The sequence below is a fragment of the Diceros bicornis genome, chromosome 4 (assembly GCF_020826845.1).
Source record: "Diceros bicornis minor isolate mBicDic1 chromosome 4, mDicBic1.mat.cur, whole genome shotgun sequence".
Taxonomy (NCBI): domain Eukaryota; kingdom Metazoa; phylum Chordata; class Mammalia; order Perissodactyla; family Rhinocerotidae; genus Diceros; species Diceros bicornis.
Window position 1 is genome coordinate 4,410,582 of NC_080743.1, and position 22,838 is coordinate 4,433,419.

The window sequence follows — 22,838 nt, forward strand, 5'->3', positions numbered from 1 at the left end:
CTTTTTAAAATGTAAGTCGTTCTGGAATTCCTTTATTAGATCCCTTCCTCCTTTCCATCCTAAGAAGCTGGTATAGGGGAAAAAAAGGATGCAAAGGAAAAAAGCGCTCTGAAAATGCAGATGGGAGCACTGAAGTGCAACACAAATGCTTCGCATATTGGCTCTGTCTAGACCTGCTGATGCAAAGACTGTCATAAACTTTGAGAAGCTTGAACGCTGCCTTGCTTTCTAAAGGATGGTCATCCCTAAAAGAGCACCTGCAATTATAGTGTTACTTGCAAAGACATCAGTGAAAGTGCTCCACCAGCTGCTGTGGCCAGGCTCCCCCAGAAGGAGGGATGCTGTTGCCCTAGATCATTCTAAACGCTCGTTCTGGAAGCCGTTGCTGTATTTGCTGGGGCTCTGAAGTCCTGGAAATGACTTCTTAGCTTTGCGTCTATTAGTAACTAAAGGAGAGGGGAAGGTAGGAGATGGACAGCCTCCTCCCATCCCCGGCTCCCCTGTTGTGTGAGGGTAACAGCTGTGGGATACACACGTGATAACTGTGTGGCTCACCAATAGAGCGTAAGTGTGAGTTATGTCCCAAAGGCCCTGAGCTGTAATGGAATTTTAGTGCATTTCAAATTTATAGCCAGTTTCTAATTATCCAGTTGAGTTGCCAGAGCCTTTTGGTTCTGCTCTAGCCTGTCTTTTGACAGATTTACCTCTTGTAACTGTCTCCCCTGGCGGGTAATAGCCATGGACACGGGAGGCAGATTTCTGATGTGTCCATTTTGCTGCTCGTAAGTAGGTATGGTTCCTGAGGCTGTTAAAATACATCGAAAATCACGATTTTTTAAATTGCAGTTTTTCAGTTCTCAGAATGTTTGTTCCTGATTATCATGGATATATGATTCATGCCTATTTTAATTCACCTTTAGATAAGTCATTTGATTTTGTAAAATAACCTTAGTAAGATGAATCTCGGAAAAGCTACATGACAGAATTGGAAAGCTAGCAGAGATGGGACAGCAATTCTCCTAGATGAGTATTTTTCCTAAGTAAACCAGTTGGTTCTTTGAGACATTTAATTTTCCATATTGGGAGCTCAGGCTTTAGAAAGAAGGCAGTTTTAGGAATATTTAGAGGGCCAGAGTGACATTGTCTGAAGGTTGTTTGTTTTTGGGGGAGGGTGGGTGGAGTTCTAAACTGTGAATTGAAAGTATCATTTATCGATAGCACTGGAACGTGTTTGGAAAGATCTGGGAAGTGAGTAAAGATTTCATGTCAGGGCCGGCCCTGTGGCTTAGTGGTTAAGTGCACGCGCTCTGCTGCTGGCGGCCTGGGTTCGGATCCCGGGCGTGCACCGACGCACCGCTTCTCCGGCCGTGCTGAGGCCGCGTCCCATATACAGCAACTAGAAGGATGTGCAGCTATGATGTACAACTATCTACTGGGGCTTTGGGGGAAAAAAATAAATAAATTTAAAAAAATAAATTAAAAAAAAAAAGATTGCGTGTCAGTTCTCATGAGATAAAGGTAAGATACTGTTAAGAGTGCTGGTTCTTTCTCAGCAATCTTCACCGTTGCCATTGTCACCCAGGCCTAACACAGCATGTGGTCGGAATCAAAGGGGAATGCATGGTTTGCACAGGGAAGTTCTTACCTGTGGAATGGCCCAGTGCTGGCCATATTAACTGGTTTTCCTGGTATTTGTAGGGGATTGATGACATCACTGGTGAGCCGTTGATCCAGCAGGAGGATGATAAACCTGAAGCAGTTGCTGCCAGGCTAAGACAGTACAAGGACGTGGCAAAGCCAGTCATTGACTTATACAAGTGAGTGTCATCAGCGTTTCCCCGGCAGACGGCCATCTAGAGAGGGGTGGGGCTGGTGGGATGGACGTTGGGCTGAGGCGGGGTGGTGTTCCTTTAAGCTAGGAAAACCCTACAGGCCCAGCCCCTTCCCAGGAGTGAAGTGAAACGCTAGAGTTGTACATGGGAGTTGACGCCCAGTGCTTTTATGTTGAAATTCTTATAATGTAAGGTCCGAAACCTGATCCTCTCTGTTTCTTTGCTTGTAAAATTAGGTCTAGAATTATTTTCATTTTTCTTTTTAAGTGACTGAAATAATGGTTACATTTTGATACCCCCACATGTAAATAACTGATTTGGATATAGAAGATTTGAAAGGACTTTCGGCCTAGCCGTGTCTGGAGGGTGTTTAACAAAGAAAAGCTAAAACTATAAACCACAGATTGCCACTTCAAACGGCTCCAGGGGCCAGGCCACTGTGGACGTGACTGTCAAACCCGGTGGGGGATGTGTGAGTGACAGCTGAGCCGATCCGCTCCTGTGCTGTTCCCACAGTTGCTCCAGAGGGGTACTCAGGCCCAGTGTGGTCAGTGACCCCTGTTTTTCCAGAGAAGCAGAAATCTGGCTTTCTGTGTGGAAAAAAAAATCTCAACTTTTACATTGGCAATAAATTTAAAAAATTTTAATAGCATGCAAGCCAAACAAAACCCATACGTGGACTGCATTCAGGACAGCGGTTTACAGCCCCTGCTGTAATCTGTTTCTGACCTGTAGATCAGAGGTTCCTGATTACGTTATTCTGATGCATCCTGTGTTTCATGATCTATTGTTGTAAGTCATAAGGGTTTTAGAGCACCAAAGTTTGTCAGTGATTTGCTTTTCAAAAGTGTGTATGGAGGCAGATTTGGGATTGTCCCTATAATGTTACTCTTTGCTGTGTTTTAAAGGGGAGCAGAAAAGGTGGCCTCACGCAAGCATGCCAGAACTGTGAAGGCTCTGGCCTATTTAGATGTCCCCAGTAGTGATGTCGATCCACTTGAAGGGGCTGTTTGGGCACTTAGTGATGTGTGACGTAGACCCTGAGATGGCGCTGCGTTCATCCCATGCTCTTCGTCTGTCCTGACACCGTGCTAAAGCAAACCTGAAACCCTTTGTGTGTTGAACTTTGTTTTTCAGGAGCCGAGGAGTGCTCCACCAGTTTTCTGGAACGGAGACTAACAAAATCTGGCCTTATGTTTACACGCTTTTCTCGAACAAGATCACACCTGTTCAGTCTCAAGAAGCCCACTGAGCCCGCCCAGTGGGAGCACCAGGAGGATGTGGCCATTCTTGCAGCTGTACATGTAGCGTTGGTGCGTCCCAATTAGAAGCTAGCCGAGATAGCTCACAGCGTCTTCTCTAGTTTAAATGGTGAACTGATATGGAAACTAATGAACACAATGAGAGTTAATGAAGAGGCTCTTCTCTGCCTTTCAAAAGAAGCATCACGCACACATGTTTAAGATGTCTCTGCACGTGTCGCAAGCCCTTCACAAGAATGCGAGTACAGGCTGATTTCAAATGGTGTAGAACCCATCACTAGCTGATTTCTGACAGTCGTGTTGTTGCCGGAGTAGCCTTTTCGCACACAGTAGTGCTGGTCTTTGGTTCTCCCACGCCCCCAAATGAACCTAGCACCAGAGGGCCTGAGAATGCCAAGGACTGTGGCCTGGGCTCTGACCCAGGTCCTCTGGTGTGTGGCCTCCTGGTGACCATGGGATTGAAACCAGTTGCTCTCGGTGGTCACTTCTCTGGCCTTGAGTGGCTGTGTCCACGATTCATTTTTTCTGTTGGGAGTGACCCCTTCTTTTCTGCATCCATGCTCCATAGAATCTCTCCTTTCAGACGTTCTGGAATGAAAGGATTTGGCTTCTGCTCTTTTGATTAGACTGTATTTTTTTTACATCTGTTTTCTCCCTTCCTAGGCCATTAAGTAATATGGGTAGTCATTGCTTCTGTCCTTTTCCAATTCCTTTCTAAGAGCTGAGAGCTAGGGGACGATGTCTAAATCACTTCACGCACCAGGAACTGCGCTCTGTGGAGGGTCCACTTGCACTGCTGGTCTGACTCTCATGGGCTGACACTGCTCCTCTCTTTTATTACAGAAGAATAAAATCCTCAGAGTCTTTTGGGAATCCTCAAAAAAATGGGAAATATTTGCCTCTATAAATGTTAAAAGATCATATCTTAATGTAGAGAAGTAATAAGACTGCATGGAATTACTGGACTAAAAGAATAGTTTAGCTTTGTATTCAAGACAAAAAAATGTCTTTTAAAAATGCTGCTAAGTATTGATGCTGAGGGTGTTTTTCTCTCGTGAGCGACCCAAGCGTATTGTAAATAGTTGGTAAAGGGGATCTGGATCCTGGGGGTTAAGGAAACGTGTTGCACTAGCTGTGCCTAGGCTGGGTATGACAGCTTTACGATGAGGAGAAAACAAAACCGTAATTTTTTTCTGTTCCAAAGATGCTTTCTATAGGGTGGCCATTAAATCTAGAAATATAGATAATACTGTTTTATCAATTGTAATGTAATATCAATAAACCATTTATTAAGGATTTGCCTGGTTTCCAGACTTGGTGGCCACCTTGTATCATTCTTGCTCTCCTCTGGGAAGAACAATGAAATTTATTCCTGTTGCCTTAAAAATAAACATCCCTCTTCATGCATCCTGACTGTCCCCAGAGAGGGTCCTTTATTATTCCTGGGAGTGACTTCAATGTCATCATTGCCTTTGGAGTTTCCGGGAGAGGTACAGGAAATGGGAAATGGCCTGATCCCTGATTCCATGCTCTGCTCCTCCGTCCTTCCCTCCTTCTCCCTTCCAGCAAAACAGACATTTATAGCCAGCGTTGGAGTCACTCAGTATGTCTCAACAGTGGTTGCTGTTTCTGGGATGGCCCAGTGGTGAGAGTCCTTTGCTAGGTGAGACCAATAAAAGACAAACACCTTTTCTGTGGTCTTTGAAAGAGGATGCTTGTTTCATGTTCAGTGGCCTAAAAAATCTATTTCTAGTTTTCTTCAACAAACTAGTTGTTCCTTCAATGATTTTGTAAACAATTAAATTTTCTTGAAAATATTTTGACAAAAGTAAAATTAAAAGGCCGTCTTTTCTTGGTTTTCCTTCTGCTGCCCCACACATGGTTCCTTCACAGTTACACAAAAAGAGGAGATCAGGGGTCTCTGAGATTCCTCCTGTCCTCACAGTCTGTGACTCTTGCCAGCTCTGAGTTCATTTTGCTCTCCATTATCCTGACGGGCTTCCCACTTACTTAAAAATGTTGCTGTGTTCAATACCCTAGAACACTAAGGCAAACAGAAAACAGGGACATTTATTGTAGGCCTGCTGAGAAATGTATGCAGTTTTAGGACCTTTATAAAGGTCTCACATAATCTTTCAAGCATCCGATGGGATAGGCCTGATCCCACGTTTACACACAGAGAAGGCCGAGGTCGGGGGGCGGGGAGAAGCATCCTGCCCTGCTCTTGTTGCCAGTAAACAGGTAGCCGGGACTCACACAGGAGTTCCTGACTCTGCCTGCTGGGTTTGCTCCTGGATATTAATCACCTGTGTCCTGTCTCGGGCAACCCAGGGTGCAAGCCTGCTTAGTTTTGCTTATATTTCTGAATGGCCTCACATCAAAAATAGCCGAGTTCCCTCTGGTGACATTCAGCTCTGTATGAGACGGCTCTCTTTTTTTTAACCCTTTGCTTCAGCAAAGGAAGCTGCTAGAGGAGAGTCTGAGCTGCTGATCCTCCTCCTTAACTACTCATTTATAAATAAAATGAAAGGCTGTGGAAGTGGGCTGGGCTCGGCTCCAGGCTAATCTGGAGGAGGCAAGCTCATTTGGTGTCCATGGTGTTGTCCCCCTGTGGGGACCCTTACCCTGGGGCCACCCCCGCCATGGTGCTCACACATAGGCCTGGGCTCCTGGGAGCATCCAGACACTACTCCCTTTTCTTCCCTGAGATCAGAACAAATCACTCTGTCGCTCCCACCCCCAAACAAGGCCCTGATAATAAACTGACGCTTCCTGGAGTGCTGGCAGGTGAACAGATGGTGACTGAGCCCCTAACACGGTAACCCTTGACTTCTGTACCGTCTCCCTGTATCACATTACACATCAACGTGATTCTGAGTGCCACATTCACACCTTTGCCCGCCATCTGGTGTGGTGACACTGCTTGTCGTGCACAATTCTGGCAGAACCAGGGGAGACTGGCTTCCTATCTGCCTTCCCAGGGTCGCTCCCCGCCACCCTCCAACAGCCAAGCTCAGGTGAGCTCCAGCTCTACCCAGGTGTGCCCCTCTCTTGGGAGGGAAGGGAGAAGGTCAGAATAGCCATGGGTGCGGGAGGATTCTTGGAGAGAGGTGCTGCTGTGGCTTTTCCTGCCATTTAAAATGTAGAGACAGGATAATTTTAGATGGAAAGATGCCAGTGCAAACCCATAAATAGGGCTTTTATAAAATTTAGTTCACTGGAACCTGAGTTCTTTATTTGACTTTAACTATTTGTCTAACAGTTTACCAGACTGCTGGGGTCTTTGTTCAAATTGTAAAGACTGCAAATTTCCAAATGTGTAAGGGGATAGGCGTTTTTAGTAGTTATTGTTTACTGGCACTTCATGCTAAGCACATTACAAGCATTGTCTAATTAACTCTTTAACAATGGCCCTCTGTAAAAGATATATATTTTTTTTTGTGAAGAAGACTAGCCCTGAGCTAACATCTGTTGCCAATCCTCTTTTTTTTTTTTTTTTTTTTTGCTGAGGAAGACTGGCCCTGAGCTAACATCTGTGCCCATCTTCCTCTGCTTTATATGGGACGCCGCCACAGCATGGCTTGACCAGCGATGCATTGGTCCGCACCCAGGATCCGAACCTGAGAACCCCAGGCCACTGAAGCGGAGCATGCGAACTTAACCGCTATGCCACTGGAGCGGCCCCTGTAATAGATATTATTATCTCAATTATCTTGCCTCCTTGTATTTAAAAACTGAAATAATCTCGTTTACTTAAACTTGTGTTTTTATGTACCTATAGGGATTAATCAAGAAATTCAAAAGGGCCTTTTTGGTACTTTCCCTACTTTGAGCTCTCCATTCTCATTAATAGGTAAAACGATGTATTTGCTTCCACCTGGAATCTTTGCTTTTGGTGCTCTGGTGCTGAGACAGGAAATGGGCATTCAGTGGGTCCTAGTGGTAGTTGCACACTGTATGTACAGAGGGCGTACATGTCTCATCTGTACTCTGCTGGTTAGAGGATCTTGGGAGGCGTTCATGTCTACCTGATGCACTTTATTACCCTTCATTTAACAGACAGTATCTTTTCTTGCTGCAGTGAATTTTGTCACAGAGGCAAGTCGTAAGGCAGAGTCGTGTCGTAGTATGAATTCGTTCCCCTCCATTTGTACTACTCAAATGGTGTCTCAAAAGAAGAACCCAGTAACAGAGACTCCTTCTAATATGGGGTTGTGGTCCGGTCGTAAGTTAACATCCCTTTCCCTATGTAACTGACCCGTTCTGGTCCTCGGAGGAGAAGGAAGAGTGTAAGTCCCGGATGTTGGGAAACCGTGAAGCTGTATTTCAAGTATGTGAAATATCCTGCATCTGTCGAGAAATATAATTACAGTTGTTCATAAATGCCATACCTTATCTTTCTTTTAAAAAATTGCACAATTCCTGCCAAAATAAATGCCATTATCTGTATGCTTCAGGGAATTCCCCAATTTGATCAGTGTGTGTGTGAGAGAGAGAGAAAAAGACAGAGATGGTAAGACATTTCCAAAAAGGTAGCTGCTCTTGTGTAGCTTGGTTGCTCATTCCTTCCTTGGTGATGATTAGGCTGTTCCAGGAAGCACAGTGTTGTTCTTGAAATAAAAGATCTCCCGTTTAACACTTCTCAAAGGAGCCGAGCATCTTGAAGATCCTCCCCAGGGTTGGTGTGTGTCTGACTCCATTTTGTAAAACCTTTCTTTTCATTTGAAAGCTTTGGCTATAAAGTCAGAAATGTACTGCATAAAAACAAACTTGTCTTTAATTTAGAGAAGAGGAAAGGGAAGAAAACCGAGAATTCAGCCCTGATATAAGCTCCCGGGTGTCAGGGCTTGGGGGCTTTCCTAGTTTCTGAGAATTTGTACTACTGATTTTTATATGTTCTTGTTTTTGAGATGAACAGATCTCTGGGGAAATGGTCTAGTTACATGGCATTTCACTGTGATCCTCCGAAGCTGAAGACAGCTCTCTACCCTAATGACAACTTGTCTCTTTGGTTTACTGTCCTGTGAGATGTCAGCCAGTTTCCCAGAAGTCGCGTGTTTACGATGAGTCAGCGCTTCTTCTCGGTGTGGAAGTCTCGGCCCTCTTGATTTCGGTGTGTGTGCTTCATTCCAAGAATCTAAAGCTGTAGTCTAATCTGTATATGCTCTCCTAACTGTTAATTGTATTATTGATTATTTTATCTTGCTTGAAGATTGAGTCATACTTTTTAATTTGATAGAAATAAAGGTTTTTTTCCTGCTTATCCTAGTGAATTTATTTAACATTTGTGTAGCTTTTTACACTTGACAGAACATGTCTTCACAGATATTCTTTGTGCCACTCTGCAGCTACTCCATTATCCAGTGTTGTCTCTGATTTGCAGATGGGAAAATAGAGAAAACACAGTGCTTCCTGGATAAGGTGACAGTTGGTGGCAGAGCAAGATCCTGAGCCCGTGTTAGCTCAGGGCCAATCTTCCTCAGCAAAAAGAGGAAGATTGGCAACAGATGTTAGCTCATGGCTATGCTTCCTCACACACACACACAAAAACCTGAACCCAAGAGTTAGAATCCCCAGGCTCATTTTTTCCTGCTACACCAGCCCCCGTGATGAGAGGGAGGAGAACGCCCTGGCTTCTCCCAGCCTCGCACCCTAACGCCTGAGGGGGCTTCCCGTTAGCTGAATCTAGCCGGAAGGCAGCTGACAGAGGAGCCCGAGGAACATGTCCTACAGGCTCCCATGTCCCTGAAAGGGGAACTGAATCTGATGGCAATGTGGTGGATTATGTTCAACTTCAAGACACTCACCTCTTAGGGGAGTTGTACATCTCTGCCCCACTGGCTCCGTGCTTGGGCATGTGATTCGCTTTAGCTGATGAAACGTGAGCAGAAATGAAGTGTGCCACTTCTGAGCAGAAGCCTTACGAGCCGGGCCACGGGCATCTCTTTCCCTCTGCCATGAGACTGGATCGTGAATTGAAGACGTGGACCAGGGTTACAGCCAGTCCATGATGGATGGGTAGTGTGCATGAAAAATTAACAGTGTTTGTAAGCCACTGAGATTTGGGTGGAGTTCAGTACCACCCAATAATTTAGCCCAAGCTGACTGAGAGAAATGGACCCAAGACTAGTATATCATGTCATCCAGTTATAACTTTGATTCTCTTATCAAACACTGTTAGGCTCTGGGGATGTAAAGATGAATAAGACCCAGTTTTTGCCCTTGACTTCCTCCCAGTCTCCTGGAGGGGATGGACATAGGATTAGATAACTCTACACATAACTGTTGGAATTAATCGCTGGATTGTAATTGAGAGAACACAGAGGTAGTGACTCTCTTGGCTGGCCAAGTAGAGACCAAGGAAGGTCTAATATTTGAGTTGAGTGATGCAGGAAAGAGGGAGCCCTGCAGAGGGAATGGTATGTGGGAGGAAGGATGAGCATGCACGCCAGGGGAGGCCAGAGCAGTGTGAGGCAGGACTGGGGAGACAAAGGTAAGATGGAGCTATACTGGGAAGTTGTCTTGACTGGTCTTAGCTTTGTTCACGGTAGGCAGCACAGACTCTATGCCCGAGGGTGACTGGTCAGATGGGCATGATACAACTGTGGTCGTCCTACAGGTCTGAACTAAGACGTGGTGATAGAGTTTAACAAAAAGGGATGGTTGCATTATAACAGGAGGGAAACAAATGCCTCCGGGGGAGAAGTCAGGAGCAAAATGGGTGAAATGGGGGTGAGCGAGAGGCAGTAGGGAGGGGCAGGGACTGAGGAACTGGGCTGCACTGCTATTCCTAAAAGGGGAGTCATTGCTCAGCTCTGGCCAATTAACACCTTAGGAATGCTGGCCCAATGCTGCCCAACCATTCAATTTGTTAAGAGAAGCCAGAAATCTGTATCTTTTGTGTGAAATCTTATTTTTAAATGTTTGCAATTTAAATTTTTAAAAAACATTGCAGAGGCCAAACAGCATATCCTTTCAAGCTCATTTGGGACTTCTGGATTAGAGAGAGACACAGGAGGTAGGAATGAGGGTCTTAGTGGCTAGATAGGTATCTATGAAGTAAGGAGGGAGGATATGTAAGGGCCAAAGAGTGGGAGGGGAGAATTTTCTAGCTTTGACGACAAAAACAATGCATAGTTATATAGAATCCTGCTTTATCAGAAAACACTGCCTATTCAAATAAATCCCTTCAGTTTTTTACCCCAGAGTTCAACTGAGGGTGATTTTTTTCCATATTCATTTCAGCCAATGACTATATAAGCATCCAATAATTAAATGAAAACCATACCCATACTTGAGGAAACCTACCCAAACTGTATATATGTGTGTGTATATTTGCCTATATGTATATGTGTGTGTGTAAATAGAATTATATACACTTATATACATAGTGCATATGTAGTAGAAAATAACAGTTAAAATTTCTTGAGGGTTTCCTCCAGGGTGCCAGGCACTAGGCCAAGCAGTATACACCAGCTACAGATAAGGAAGCTGGGGCTCAGAGAAATTCAGTTATGTGCTCACGACCACCCACCCAGTAAGTGGTAGAATGAAGACACCAACTCCAGTGCTCACTTATGATTAGTCAGCTGTTCTTCCTCATTCTGCCTCTCACTACCCAAAGACCCAGAGGGATCACAATTAAGGGCCCTGCAATCAAGGCACCTTTGGCCTTGGGTAGGACTTCAGGAGTCAGGGTGGAGAGCCCTGCCACTTGGAGGCAACTAGGACCTGAGCAGTGTTGAGCCTCTCCTGTGGCCAGCTTGTCTCCCAGCCAGGATCCCAGGGCCAAGAAGCCTAGAAGACCTCCAATGGAAAGATTAGATCTCATATCCCATTAGGAGTTGACACCTTGCACGGCCCCATTCTAGGGCCATGCACTCTGAGAAAAGAATAAGATTTCCTGACAAGAAAAAATCAGGGATACAAAAATGAATGTTCCGACAAAGAAATGGAAAGATATTCTGGGCTCTTAGATTGGAAGAATTAACATAGTAAAATAACCATGCTTCCTAAAGCCATGTACAGATTCAATGCAATCCCTATCAAAGTCCCAACAATATTTTTCACAGAAATAGAACAAAGAATCCTAAAATTTATATGGAACAAGAAAAGACCCTGAATAGCCAAAGGAATCTTGAGAAAAAAGAACAAAGCTGGAGGTATCACACTCCCTGATTTCAAAATATACTACAAAGCTACAGTAACCAAAACAGCATGGTACTTGCACAGAAACAGACACACAGATCAATGGAACAGAATTGAGAGCCCAGAAATAAACCCACACATCTATGGACAGCTAATTTTAGATAAGGGAGCCAAGAACATACAATGGAGAAAGGAAAGTCTCTTCAATAAATGGTGTTGGGAAAACTGGACAGCCACATGCAAAAGAATGAAAGTAGACCCTTACCTTACACCATACACAAAAATTAGCTCAAAATGGATTAAAGACTTGAATGTAAGACCTGAAACCATGAAACTTCTAGAAGAAAACATGGGCAGTATGCTCTTCGACATCAGTCTTAGCAGCATATTTTCAAGTACCATGTCTGACTGGGCAAGGGAAACAATAGATAAAATAAACAAATGGGACTACATCAAACTAAAAAGTTCTGCACAGCAAAAGAAATCATCAACAAAAAGAAAAGACAACTTAACAATTGGGAGAAGATATTTGCAAACCATACATCTGATAAGGGGTTAATCTCCAAAATATATAAAGAACTCATGCGTCTCAACAACAAAAAAACCAACAACCCAATTAAAAAGTGGCAAAAGACCTGAACAGATATTTCTCCAAAGAAGATATACAGATGGCCAACAGGCACATGAAAAGATGTTCAACATCATTAACTATCAGGGAAATGCAAATCAAAACTACAATGAGATATCACCTCATGCCCTTCAGAATGGCTATAATTAACAAGACAGGAAACAACATGTGTTGGAGAGGATGTGGAGAGAAGGCAACTCGCATACACTGCTGGTGGGGAGTGCAAACTGGTGCAGCCACTATAGAAAACAGTATGGAGATTCCTAAAAAAATTAAGGATAGAACTACCATACGATCCAGCTATTCCACTGCTGGGTATTTATTCAAAGAACATGAAAACACCAATGTGTAAAGATACATGCACCCCTGTGTTCATTGCAGCATTATTCACAATAGCCAAGACTTGGAAGCAACCTAGGTGCCCATCAAGGGACAAATGGGTAAAGAAGTTGTGGTATATATACACAATGGAATACTACTCCGCCATAAAAAATGATGAAATTTGGCCATTTGTGACAACATGGATGGACATTGAGGGTATTATGCTAAGTGAAATAAGTCAGAGGGAGAAAGTCAAATACCATATGATCTCACTCATAAGTAGAAGATAAAAACAACAACAAACAAGCACACAGAGACAGAGATTGGATTGGTGATTACCAGAGGAGAAGTGGGGAGGGAGGACGGCGAAAGGAGTGATTAGGCACATGTGTGTGGTGATGGACTGTAATTAGTCTTTGGGTGGTGAACATGATGTAATCTATACGGAAATCGAAATATAATGATGTGCACCTGAAATTTATGTGATGTTATAAACCAATGTTACCAGGATAAAAAAAAAAGGAAGAAAAAAAAATAAAATGAATGGTCCATATCCAGATCAGTAAGGACAGATCAGCCACTTGTGTCACAGTAATGGCTCACATATGCTTACCACTCTAGATCCACTGACTATGTCATATAGATCAACCATCCTGGGTGCACTGACCATTTCAGACTACTTCAGACATATTGACCACCAGGACACACCAACTACCCTGGACACATTGATCGTACGCATTCATCACAATATGGAAGCCTCCTCTCAGTCTAACAGGGTCAGGGAGAAGGGGGTGCAGGCTACAATTGCTTAGAGACCTGAATGAACCATCCTCTATATTTTATCTGTATAAAAAACGTTGCTGTGTTTCCCCCATTTGAAGCCAATAAAACAACCCAACTATCTAGTGCTCATATGAAAGTCTTACTTAAAAATATATAATGTTGGCATTTATCAATTGAAGTTAGACAGTGAGGACTCTTTGAAGATAATGAAAGGTGCCTAATCTTAATCTTTTTACACATCGTCCAAAAATCATACAGATCAAGGACAGCAAATAAAATCACAATTAACTCACCACATAACAATTATATCTACCACATAACCAGCAAATAGAAGACTGCAAAGTCCCACTTCATTTAAGTGGAGGAATATGCATCTGACATCAGTAGCACCAGCTATGGAGCCCATGTGGAAGTGAGAGTTAGGCAGGAACTATTTGGGGAAAGGAGAGTGCAGTGGGGTCTCAGAGAGTCCCACACTAAGTGGAGAAATACTGAGGACAGAAATTAGAGTGCACACTAATGAAGAATTGAAAGGAAACTGACTTCAAAGTACATGAACTTAAATGTGTAAGTATCAAGAGCGCACATGTTCTGGGAGAGAAGGGGACTTAGAAGGAGGAGGCATCTCTTGGAGATCTGGTGATGAAGAGGGAAGAATAAAGAAGTTGGTGGAAATTAGATGTCCTGCAGAAATAAGAGTTTCATAAAATCTAAGACGTATTAAACTCTCCACAACCCTCCTCCTCCACCCCCAAAAGAAAAGATGCTCATTAAAGAAATTGCATTTCACTATATCAACTGAAGAAGGCACTCTTGAATTAAGAAACTAGCAAGCCACTCAAATCCTTCAACCCCATCTATAAAAACACCTGGTCCAAGAAAATCCAAAAGTCTTTAAAATGAACAGAAAAAGACAGTCAACACCCACACAAAGTTACTTTAAAATGGAAATAAATTGAGAATCAAAATTCTTTGGCTGATGAAAATACTCAAGACCCAGCCTTGAAAAAGAAGACTCTGTGGCACAACACCCCAACATGAGTCGAATGTTGTTAGACAAGCAATAACAGATATGAAAAAACACCACAAATCAGAAATTCACAAATGCAGAAGAGAAGTGGGCACAGAACAAAAATATGTGAAATAAGAATTGACTGAACACAGAAAAGAAAGGGAAGGAAAAAGACAATGATCCCCAAAATTAGGACTAAATTACAAGATGCACAAAAGAGGAAAGAGTCAAAAAAGTATACAAAAGAAACATGGAGAAGTGAAATGAAAATATCCAAGAGAACTAAACAAAATAAGAAAAAGTGAAAAGCTCATAAAGAAAATAATAGCTATAGAAGATGAAAAGATCTAACACACCTATAATTGAATTCTCTAAAGAAGAAAAACAAAACAATAAATCAAAACCAACATTTAAAGCTATAGTCCAATAAAAACTTACCAAAAAATAAATAAAAGAAATCTTGAATCTATATATTGAAAAGAACGCTGTGGAACTGTGAAAACTGACTCAGAATAGTCAACTTTAAGCCGTATTCTACTATGTTCAGGAAAACTCCTGAGCCTCCAGGCAAAAAGACCAAGTGATTCAATATACAAATCAAAACAACAATGGAGCAACATTTTCATGGGAAAAAAGTGTGAACCAAGGATTTTATATCCAGCCAAGCTGACCTTCAGTTATCAAGCAAATGTGGCAAAAATGTTTATAGTTGCTGACTCTGGGTGAAGGGTACCAGGGGTATTATTCTTTTAACTTTTCTGTAAATGGGAAAATGTCTAAATACTGAGTTGGGAAAAAAAATTTTAAGTTTAGAAAAGTATTGACTATTTACTGATCTCTTAGTTCCTGCTTCTCCCCAGTCCCTGGCAACCACTAATCTACTTTCTGTCTATGGATTTGCCTGTTCTGGACAGTTCCAGAATAGAAATTTCTTATGTAAAAGGAATTATCTAAGTGGCGTTTCATGACTGGCTTTTTCACTTAGCATAATGTTTTCAAGGTTCATCCATGTTGTAGCATGGATCAGTACTTCATTCCTTTTTATGGCCAAATAATATTCCATTGTATGTATGTGCCACTTTTTATTTATTTGTTCATCAATTGATGGACAGTTGTGTTGTTTCCACTTTTTGGCTATTATGAGTAATACTGCTATGAACATTTGTGTACAAGTTTTTGTGTGGACATGTTTTTAATTCTCCTGGGTATATACCTAAGAGTCAAGTTACTGGGTCAGATGGTAACCCTGCATTTAACTTTTTGAGGAACAGCCAAACTGTTTTCCAAAGTGGCTGCACCATTTTACATTCCCACCAGCAATGAATGTGGGTTCCCATTTCTTCACATCCTTTGCAACACTTGCTGTTATGTCTGTTTGATTATACCCATCTTTGTGGCTGTGATGTGGTATCTCATTGTGATTTTGACTTACATTTCCCTAATGATCTTGAACATCTTTTCATAGTTTATTCTTAGCCATTTGTGTATCTTCTTTGGAGAAATGTCTATTTAAATCCTTTGCCCTTTTTCAAACTGAGTTATTTATATTTTTATTGTTGAGTTGCAAGAGTCTTTGTATATACTGGATGCTAGACTCATCACATATGAGATTTGCAATATTTTCTCCTATTATGGAGGGTTTTTTTTTCACTTTTTTGATAGTGTCCTGTGAAGCACAAAAGTTTTTAATTTTGAAGAAGTCAAATTTCTCTACTTTTTCGTTTATCGTTTGTGTTTTTGGTGTTATATCTAAGAAACCATTACCTAATCCATGGTCACAAAGATCTACCCCCATGTTTCTTGTAAGAATTTTATAGTTCTTACATTTAGGTCTTGGATCTATTTTGGGTTAATGTTTGTACGTGGTTTGAGCTAGGGGTCCAGCAGTTCTTTTGCATGTGGATATGCAGTTGTCCCAGCACCATTTGTCAGAATTGTCTTGGTACCTCTGTTGAAAATCAACTGACCATAGATATATGGTTTTATTTCTGGACTCTCAATTCTACCCCATTGATCTATAGGTCTGTCTTTCTGCCAGTACCACACAGTCTTGATTACTGGAACTTTGTAGTGCATTTTGAAATAGTAAATGTGAGTCCTCCAACTTTGTTCTTCTCTTTCAAGAATGTTTTGGCTTTTCTGGGTCCTTTGCATTTCCATAAAAATTTTAGGATCAGCTTGTCCTTGTCAATTTCTGCAAAAAAGACACTTGGGATTTTGATAGGGATCATGTTTAATCTATAGATTCATTTGGGGAGCATTGCCATGTTAACAGCATTAAGTCTTCCAACCCATGAACGTATGATGTCTTTCCATTTATTTAATTCTTTGTCAATTTCTGTCAGTGATGTTTTGTAATTTTTAGTGTGCAAGTCTTGTGTTATTTTTAAAAATGTGTTCCTAAATATTTTGTTCTTTTGATGCTGTTGTAAATGGAATTGTTTTCTTAATTTCATTTTCAGATTGTTCAGTGCTGGTGTACAAGATATACAATTGATTTTTGTATATTGACCTTATATCCTGACATATTGCTGAACTCCTTTTTTAGCTCTAATAATTATTCTTTCTCATGCTCAAATTGTCCCAAATTTGGCAAGGAGGATCCTCTTCAAGTTGTTCTTGTTCCTTTTTGATCTCGCTCCATCAGTGTTTGAATACTTAATTGATTTTTGGCATAAAATCTCCCAGAGTCATCTTGTACTTTCCCTTCCAAGACTGGGAATTAGCCATTTCTCCACAGAGCTCTGGTTTCTTTTAGTGGGAGATGGTGTTTAGAAACCACTAATATCTTGGCACCAAGTGTTCTCACTTTTATTGTGGTGACCTTAGACAGAGTTAAGAACTATATATATATATTTTTTTTTTTTTTTTTGAGGAAGATCAGCCCTGAGCTAACATCCATGCCAATCCTCCTCTTTTTGCTGAGGAAGACTGGCCCTGAGCTAACATCTATTGCCAATCCTCCTTCTTTTTTTTTTTTCCCCCTTTTTCTCCCCAAAGCCCCAGTAGATAGTTGTATGTCATAGTTGCACATCCTTCTAGTTGCTGTATGTGGGACGCCGCCTCAGCATGGCTGGACGAGCAGTGTGTCAGTGCGCACCCGGCTCCGAACCCTGGGCCGCCAGTAGCGGAGCACGTGCACTTAACCACTAAGCCACGGGGCCAGCCCCCAAGAACTATATATTTTAAGTTATATGTTCATACTGATATTTCAAATCCAAATTTAAACATTACAGGATTTTTCCATACCCTTTTTTTTTATATCTTTCTTCTTGCACTGAAAATCATAGTTCCTATTAATGTTAACATATTTGTTTATTTGCTTTATCCCGGTGCTACTTCTGGTGTCATGTATCAACTCATTGTGTTCTTCAGAAACCAGGAAGTTTTCCTTTTTAAAACAGTTGCCAGTTCAGTAGTGTGTTAGCGGTCTAGTTGACTTACATTCGGGTGCTAACTCCTCATCTTGACGACCAGGAGCAGCTGGCTGACTGGCAGTTGGCTGTTGATTTTTGTGTGTCAGTTTTATATTCTGCTATGTTAAGGAATGCTTTTATTATTTCTTTGTTATAACATTGATTCTCTTGGGTCTTCCATGTATAATAGCTGTACATGGAAATAGTTTTACTTATTTTCCACTTCTTAATTCTGTTTTCTCTTGTCTGACTGCACTGTTTAATATTTACAACACACTGTTAAGTTGTGTGGAGCCATGGCATCCTCACCTTGTTCCTGACCTTAGAAGGAATGCCTCTCATGTTTCTCCATCAACAAGAATTCTTAAATTTCCTCTGTTTCAAAAGTTAGCTATGTCTCTTTCACTGATTTTTTTCTAAGAAGTTTTTAATTACAGGTCTATGTTATATTCCATTGATTTGTGTTTTTTTTTTTTTTTTTTTTTTTGCTGAGGAAGATTTGCCCTGAGCTAACATCTGTGCCAGTTTTCCTCTCTTTTGTATGTGGGTCACCGCCACAGCATGGCCATCGATGAGTGGTGTAGGTCTGCACCTAAGAACTGAACCCAGGCCACTGAAGTGGTGCATGCTGAACTTAACCACTAGGCCACAGGGCCAGCCCTTGATTTATGTTTTTATCTTTATTATCTCCTATTCCGTGTGCTTTCTTTTAGTTCAGTTTGTGGTTTTTTTCTAGCCATTTGAGTTGAGAATTTAATTCATTTATATTCATTGTATCATTTTTATCTATATTTCAGGCTGTGAATTTTTCTCTGATTATTGTCATAGTAATATCTCACAAATTCTGAAATGCAACGTTTTTCATTATAGTACTTTTAGAAATTCTTCAATTTTGTTTTGTATATTCTCTTTCACACAAAGGCTGTCTAATAGTTTTTCTTTTAAACTTCTGTGTGGGAGGGCTTTTGTTTTTTTATTTTGATATTAATTTCTAGTATTAGTGCATTATGGTCAAAGAATTTTTTTGTATTATTTCTACTTTATGGAACTTTTGAAGTTTTTCGATCGAGTTTTGTGACTTTCCCTGAATGCTTGCAAAGAAAATGTATTCTCTGTTATCACACATCTGCATTTAAGTTATGGACAACTATCAAAGAGTTCAGTTATTAAATTCATTAAGTGTTGTATCTGAGAAAATTGAGATTGTTAATTGGGATTACACTGCAATATATTGTCACAAGATTATCTAATAACTTTTTAGATCTACTAGAAATCCGGTTTGGCTAATCACTTTTTTTGTGGGTGTGAGGAAGATCAGCCCTGTGCTAACATCTGCCAATCCTCTTCTTTTTTGCTGAGGAAGACTGGCCCTGGGCTAACATCCGTGCCCATCCTCCTCTACTTTATATGGGACGCCGCAACAGCATGGCTCCACAAGCAGCACATCAGTCTGCGCCCGGGTTCCGAACCTGCAAACCCCGGGCCGCCAAAGTGGAGTGCACGAACTTAACCTCTACACCACCGGGCCGGCCCATGGCTAATTGTTTTTGTCTGATAGAAGTCTGTACTTCTTGAACTCCTAAGATGGGTTGTGCCAGTTGGCCAAAGCTGGAAAGAGGAAGAAAATTTCATATTTTACAATTACCCCGAAGTGTTTTTCTTTTTTTATGCTCATAACTTATTCTTTGGTTGTATTTTTTCTGGAGTCAAAAAGACAGAGTTCAAAGAGAGACGTGAGGGGTTTTTTCACATTTTAAAAATCATAGGGCCGGCCCCGTGGCTTGGTGGTTAAGTGCGCGCGCTCCGATGCTGGTGGCCTGGGTTCGGATCCCGGGCGCGCACCGAGGGACCACTTCTCCGTCCATCCTGAGGCCGAGTCCCACATAGAGCAACTAGAAGGATGTGCAGCTATGACATACAACTATCTACTGGGGCTTTGGGGGGAAAAAATAAATAAATAAAATCTTTAAAAAAAAAAATCATAGAAATGATATCTGCTTAGTAAAGAAAAATAGGTGGGTTATAAATTAGTAATATCGCCACTGTTGATAGTTTGGTATTATCCTTCCAATTTTTTCTGTCTGTGTATACATTTCTCTTACATATAGTTATAATAATATTTCTTATGGATTTATAGCTTCTTTTTTTGTTGACATTGTAGGATAAGAATTTCCCTCCATTAATATATTCTCTTCCTAAATATTGTTTTTAGTGGCTTCATAGTTATCCATCATGTGGACATATCAATTGTTCTATAATTGAATTTTTAACTTTTTTGCTAAGTGAAAACCTGTTTTTCTGATTTTGAAAAGAATACAATTTGATATATAAAATTCACACAGTACAGAAAAATATAAAATGGTGCCCTTAGTTCTTTCACCTAGTGGGTGAACTCTTAATGTTTTGGTGCCCAGTTTTCTGGGTATCTCCTTACTTAGTCATAGATACAATCGTAGTTTACTAATCTATGCCCTGTTTTTTGAAACTCAACAGTACTATTAACAACAACAATGACAAAAATGCTCCAATATTATTTTATGCCAAAGAATGTTCTTGCATAAGATAACAATTTTGTTTTAGGAAAATTTCCAAACGTATGTAGTGGTAGAGAGAGGGAATGGTTCAGTGCATTCCATGTAACCATCATCCACCTTCAACATTTACCAGCTCTCGGCCAGTCCTGTTTCCTCTTTATCCTCACCCACTTCTCCACTCTCAGACTATTTTCAAGTGAATCCCAGGCCCAATGATAACTGGGAATTTCATAAAGTAGCGTGCATTTTTCAACATCCTTCACGTTCTGGTCCTAACTTTCCAGTTGCATCTCTCGCCATGTCCCCATGAGCCCTAAACTCCAGCTATTTCAATCTAAGATGTGGCCACATCATTCTTCAAACATGCCTTGCTCTTTTGGGTCTTTGTTTATGCTATTCTGTCTTCCCAGAATGTGTCTTCTTCTCTTCCTTGTTTGTCAAAGCCTTCTCTGTCTTTCACGGTCCAGCTTACATCGCCTCCACCCTGCAGGCTTCCCTGACTCCTCCTATGAGTGTTCCTGTAGCACTCTGTACTATAACTTTTGCCCTTATCTCACACACAGTCTGAGTGAGTACTCCTGCAGGGTGGGGACCCGCCTGCCACAGTCCCTGACAGAAGGTAAAACTTGGTAAACAAAGTCCATTGAAAATTTTGAGAAGTATGCTTTAAATTGACTTAAATATTTAAATCTGTAATGGTATTAAAAGAAAATGTAAAATACTTAGTTTTATAATACTGAATTTAAAAGTCATTCATAATTAAGACATTCATAAAATAAAAGATCAACAGCCTTGACTACATAAAGACTTAAATTTTATGTGCAGGGAAATATTCTAAAGAGTTAAAAGAAAAGTGACTGACTTGGAGGAGAATTCCCTAGTATATATAACACAGAGAAGATTGGTATCCATCATGTATAAAGAGCTCCTACAAATCAATGAGAGAGAAAGTCAACAGAACCATGGGTAAAACATATGAACAGAGACCGATAATTCACAAAAGAAATACAAATGGTAAATAAACACATGAAAAGTTATTAAACCTCTCAATTAGGGAAATAAAAATAAAAAGTACAATGAAAAACATTTTTAACTATCAAATTCTCAAAAATTAAAAATACTAACAGTATTCAGGATTATGAGGTTATGATGTAAAAGGAAACTTATATACTATCACAGGATATACAAATAGATAGAATCATTGATGCCAGTATGTATAAAAATTAAAAATTCACATGTCCTTTGATTCTGTATCCTATTCATTTCAAGGAATCTTTCCTAAAGAAGTATATATGTGCACAAAGTTATACACATAAGGATATCCACTGAAGTCTTTGTTGAAACAGCAAAAACTGAAAACAACCTAAATATCTTGCAGTAAGGATATGGCTAAGTAATAAATAATAAATCATAGTCTATCCATATATGGATTACTATGCATTGGAAAATTTTCCAGATATATTGTTAATGAAAAATATGAACAATATGTAGGTCATGATACAATTTGTGTAAAAAATATTGTGTGTGTGTGTGTGTGTTTGTGTGTGTGGTGGATGGTAAATCCAAAACTCAAGTGTACAAGAAATAGGACTTCTCTTATTTTTCTATAATTCAGTCTAATTTCTGTTTTGAATTTCCACCGTATCAACTTCGTAGATCTGCTCTCAATGAATTTGAAGTTTCTCCTCCAGGGCTGCATCTGAGTCCCAGGGAACTGGGAGATGGGGACAGCATTGGGTCCATCTGATACTTGAGGTTGTCTGTCAACAGTGGCAGCTGCCAAGACATCCATCTTCCTTTCTGATTCTTGGTCATCGGTTCACACAGGTGTTCTCGTCCTGGCAGCCCCAGAGTTTCTTCCTGCTTCTTCTCCATCTGCCCATGGGCACGGAAATCATTCTTCAGGCCCAGGACTTGTTTTCCTGCTCCTGCTCCCTACCAGGCACGGGGATGTCTGAGGGACTGTCTACAGGCGACTTCTCAGGATGCTGCCTCAGGCAGGCTGCGGAGTCCTTCCCTTCAGGATCCTCCAAAATCTATGTCCGCACCACTTTCTCTCAGTCTCCCTGCTCCCCACCTCTCAGGGGAATATCTGATGGTGGGGAAAATGACAAGTGGGCCATCCCTTGTCCTCAAATCCTCTACTTTTCTTATTTAGTGCGTTTCTCCAAAGGCTTTGTATATACCAAGATTCATCCTCGTTCTAATGGTTTTAGACTTTTGAAAACCAAAGCCAGGAGGAGACTCTCACAGCCCCTTCTGCTTGCTTGTTCTCTTCCTCCCCTCACTGTGGCAATGAGCACAGAAGAGCCAAGCTGTTTGAATCAGAGTTGTGGCAAGGGAGGAATTTGGTTAATATTTCTAAATATTTTCTTGTGATATTGTTTGCTCTTATTTTATTTATATGTGGAAATGCAGAAGAAAGGCCTGGAACGGTACATGTCAGTTAACAGTGGCTGCCTCTGGGGAAGGCGTGAAAAGTGAGGAGCTACAACATCACCGTGCGCCTATAGGGAGACAGCACTCAACACCTGCGAACCTCATTAATGCTGCACACGCTCAACGCTGAGGTTCTGAAGAAGCAGCACGCACAAGGGATGCTCCTCTGTCCCCTCCTGGCTTGTTGATTCTTTACAGGGAGGCTGGGTGTCGCCTCTCTTTCATCTCCTCCTGCCTGGGGATAATAAATAATGCATTCTTCAAATGGGTTTCTGACCTATATTTAATTTCCAATTGGAATCTTCAGTGGACCTCCAAATCCTATTCTATCTCTATTGTTTCAGAATCCTCCTGTGTTGAATTTTGGTTTTGTCACCAAAGCTGTTAAGGAGGTGTAAACCGATACATCCTCTCCTTCACCATGCTTGACTGTCTTTAGACTGTTCAAGTCTAAACAGGGAGA

The 22,838-nt window shown here is 41.1% G+C and overlaps 1 protein-coding gene across 6 annotated transcripts in view; it reads left to right on the forward strand.

Moving 5' to 3' along the window:
• AK4 (adenylate kinase 4) overlaps positions 1–22,838 on the forward strand; it is an 88,670-nt gene that overhangs the window by 60,813 nt on the left and 5,019 nt on the right. For 2 of the 6 annotated variants that reach the window (XM_058538230.1, XM_058538233.1), the window contains 2 exons: positions 1,699–1,817; positions 2,970–4,390. In XM_058538230.1, the coding sequence (XP_058394213.1) occupies positions 1,699–1,817; positions 2,970–3,084 (234 nt within the window). In that variant the 3' untranslated portion in view covers positions 3,085–4,390. The other 4 variants (XM_058538232.1, XM_058538227.1, XM_058538228.1 and 1 more) reach the window with 4 other exon arrangements.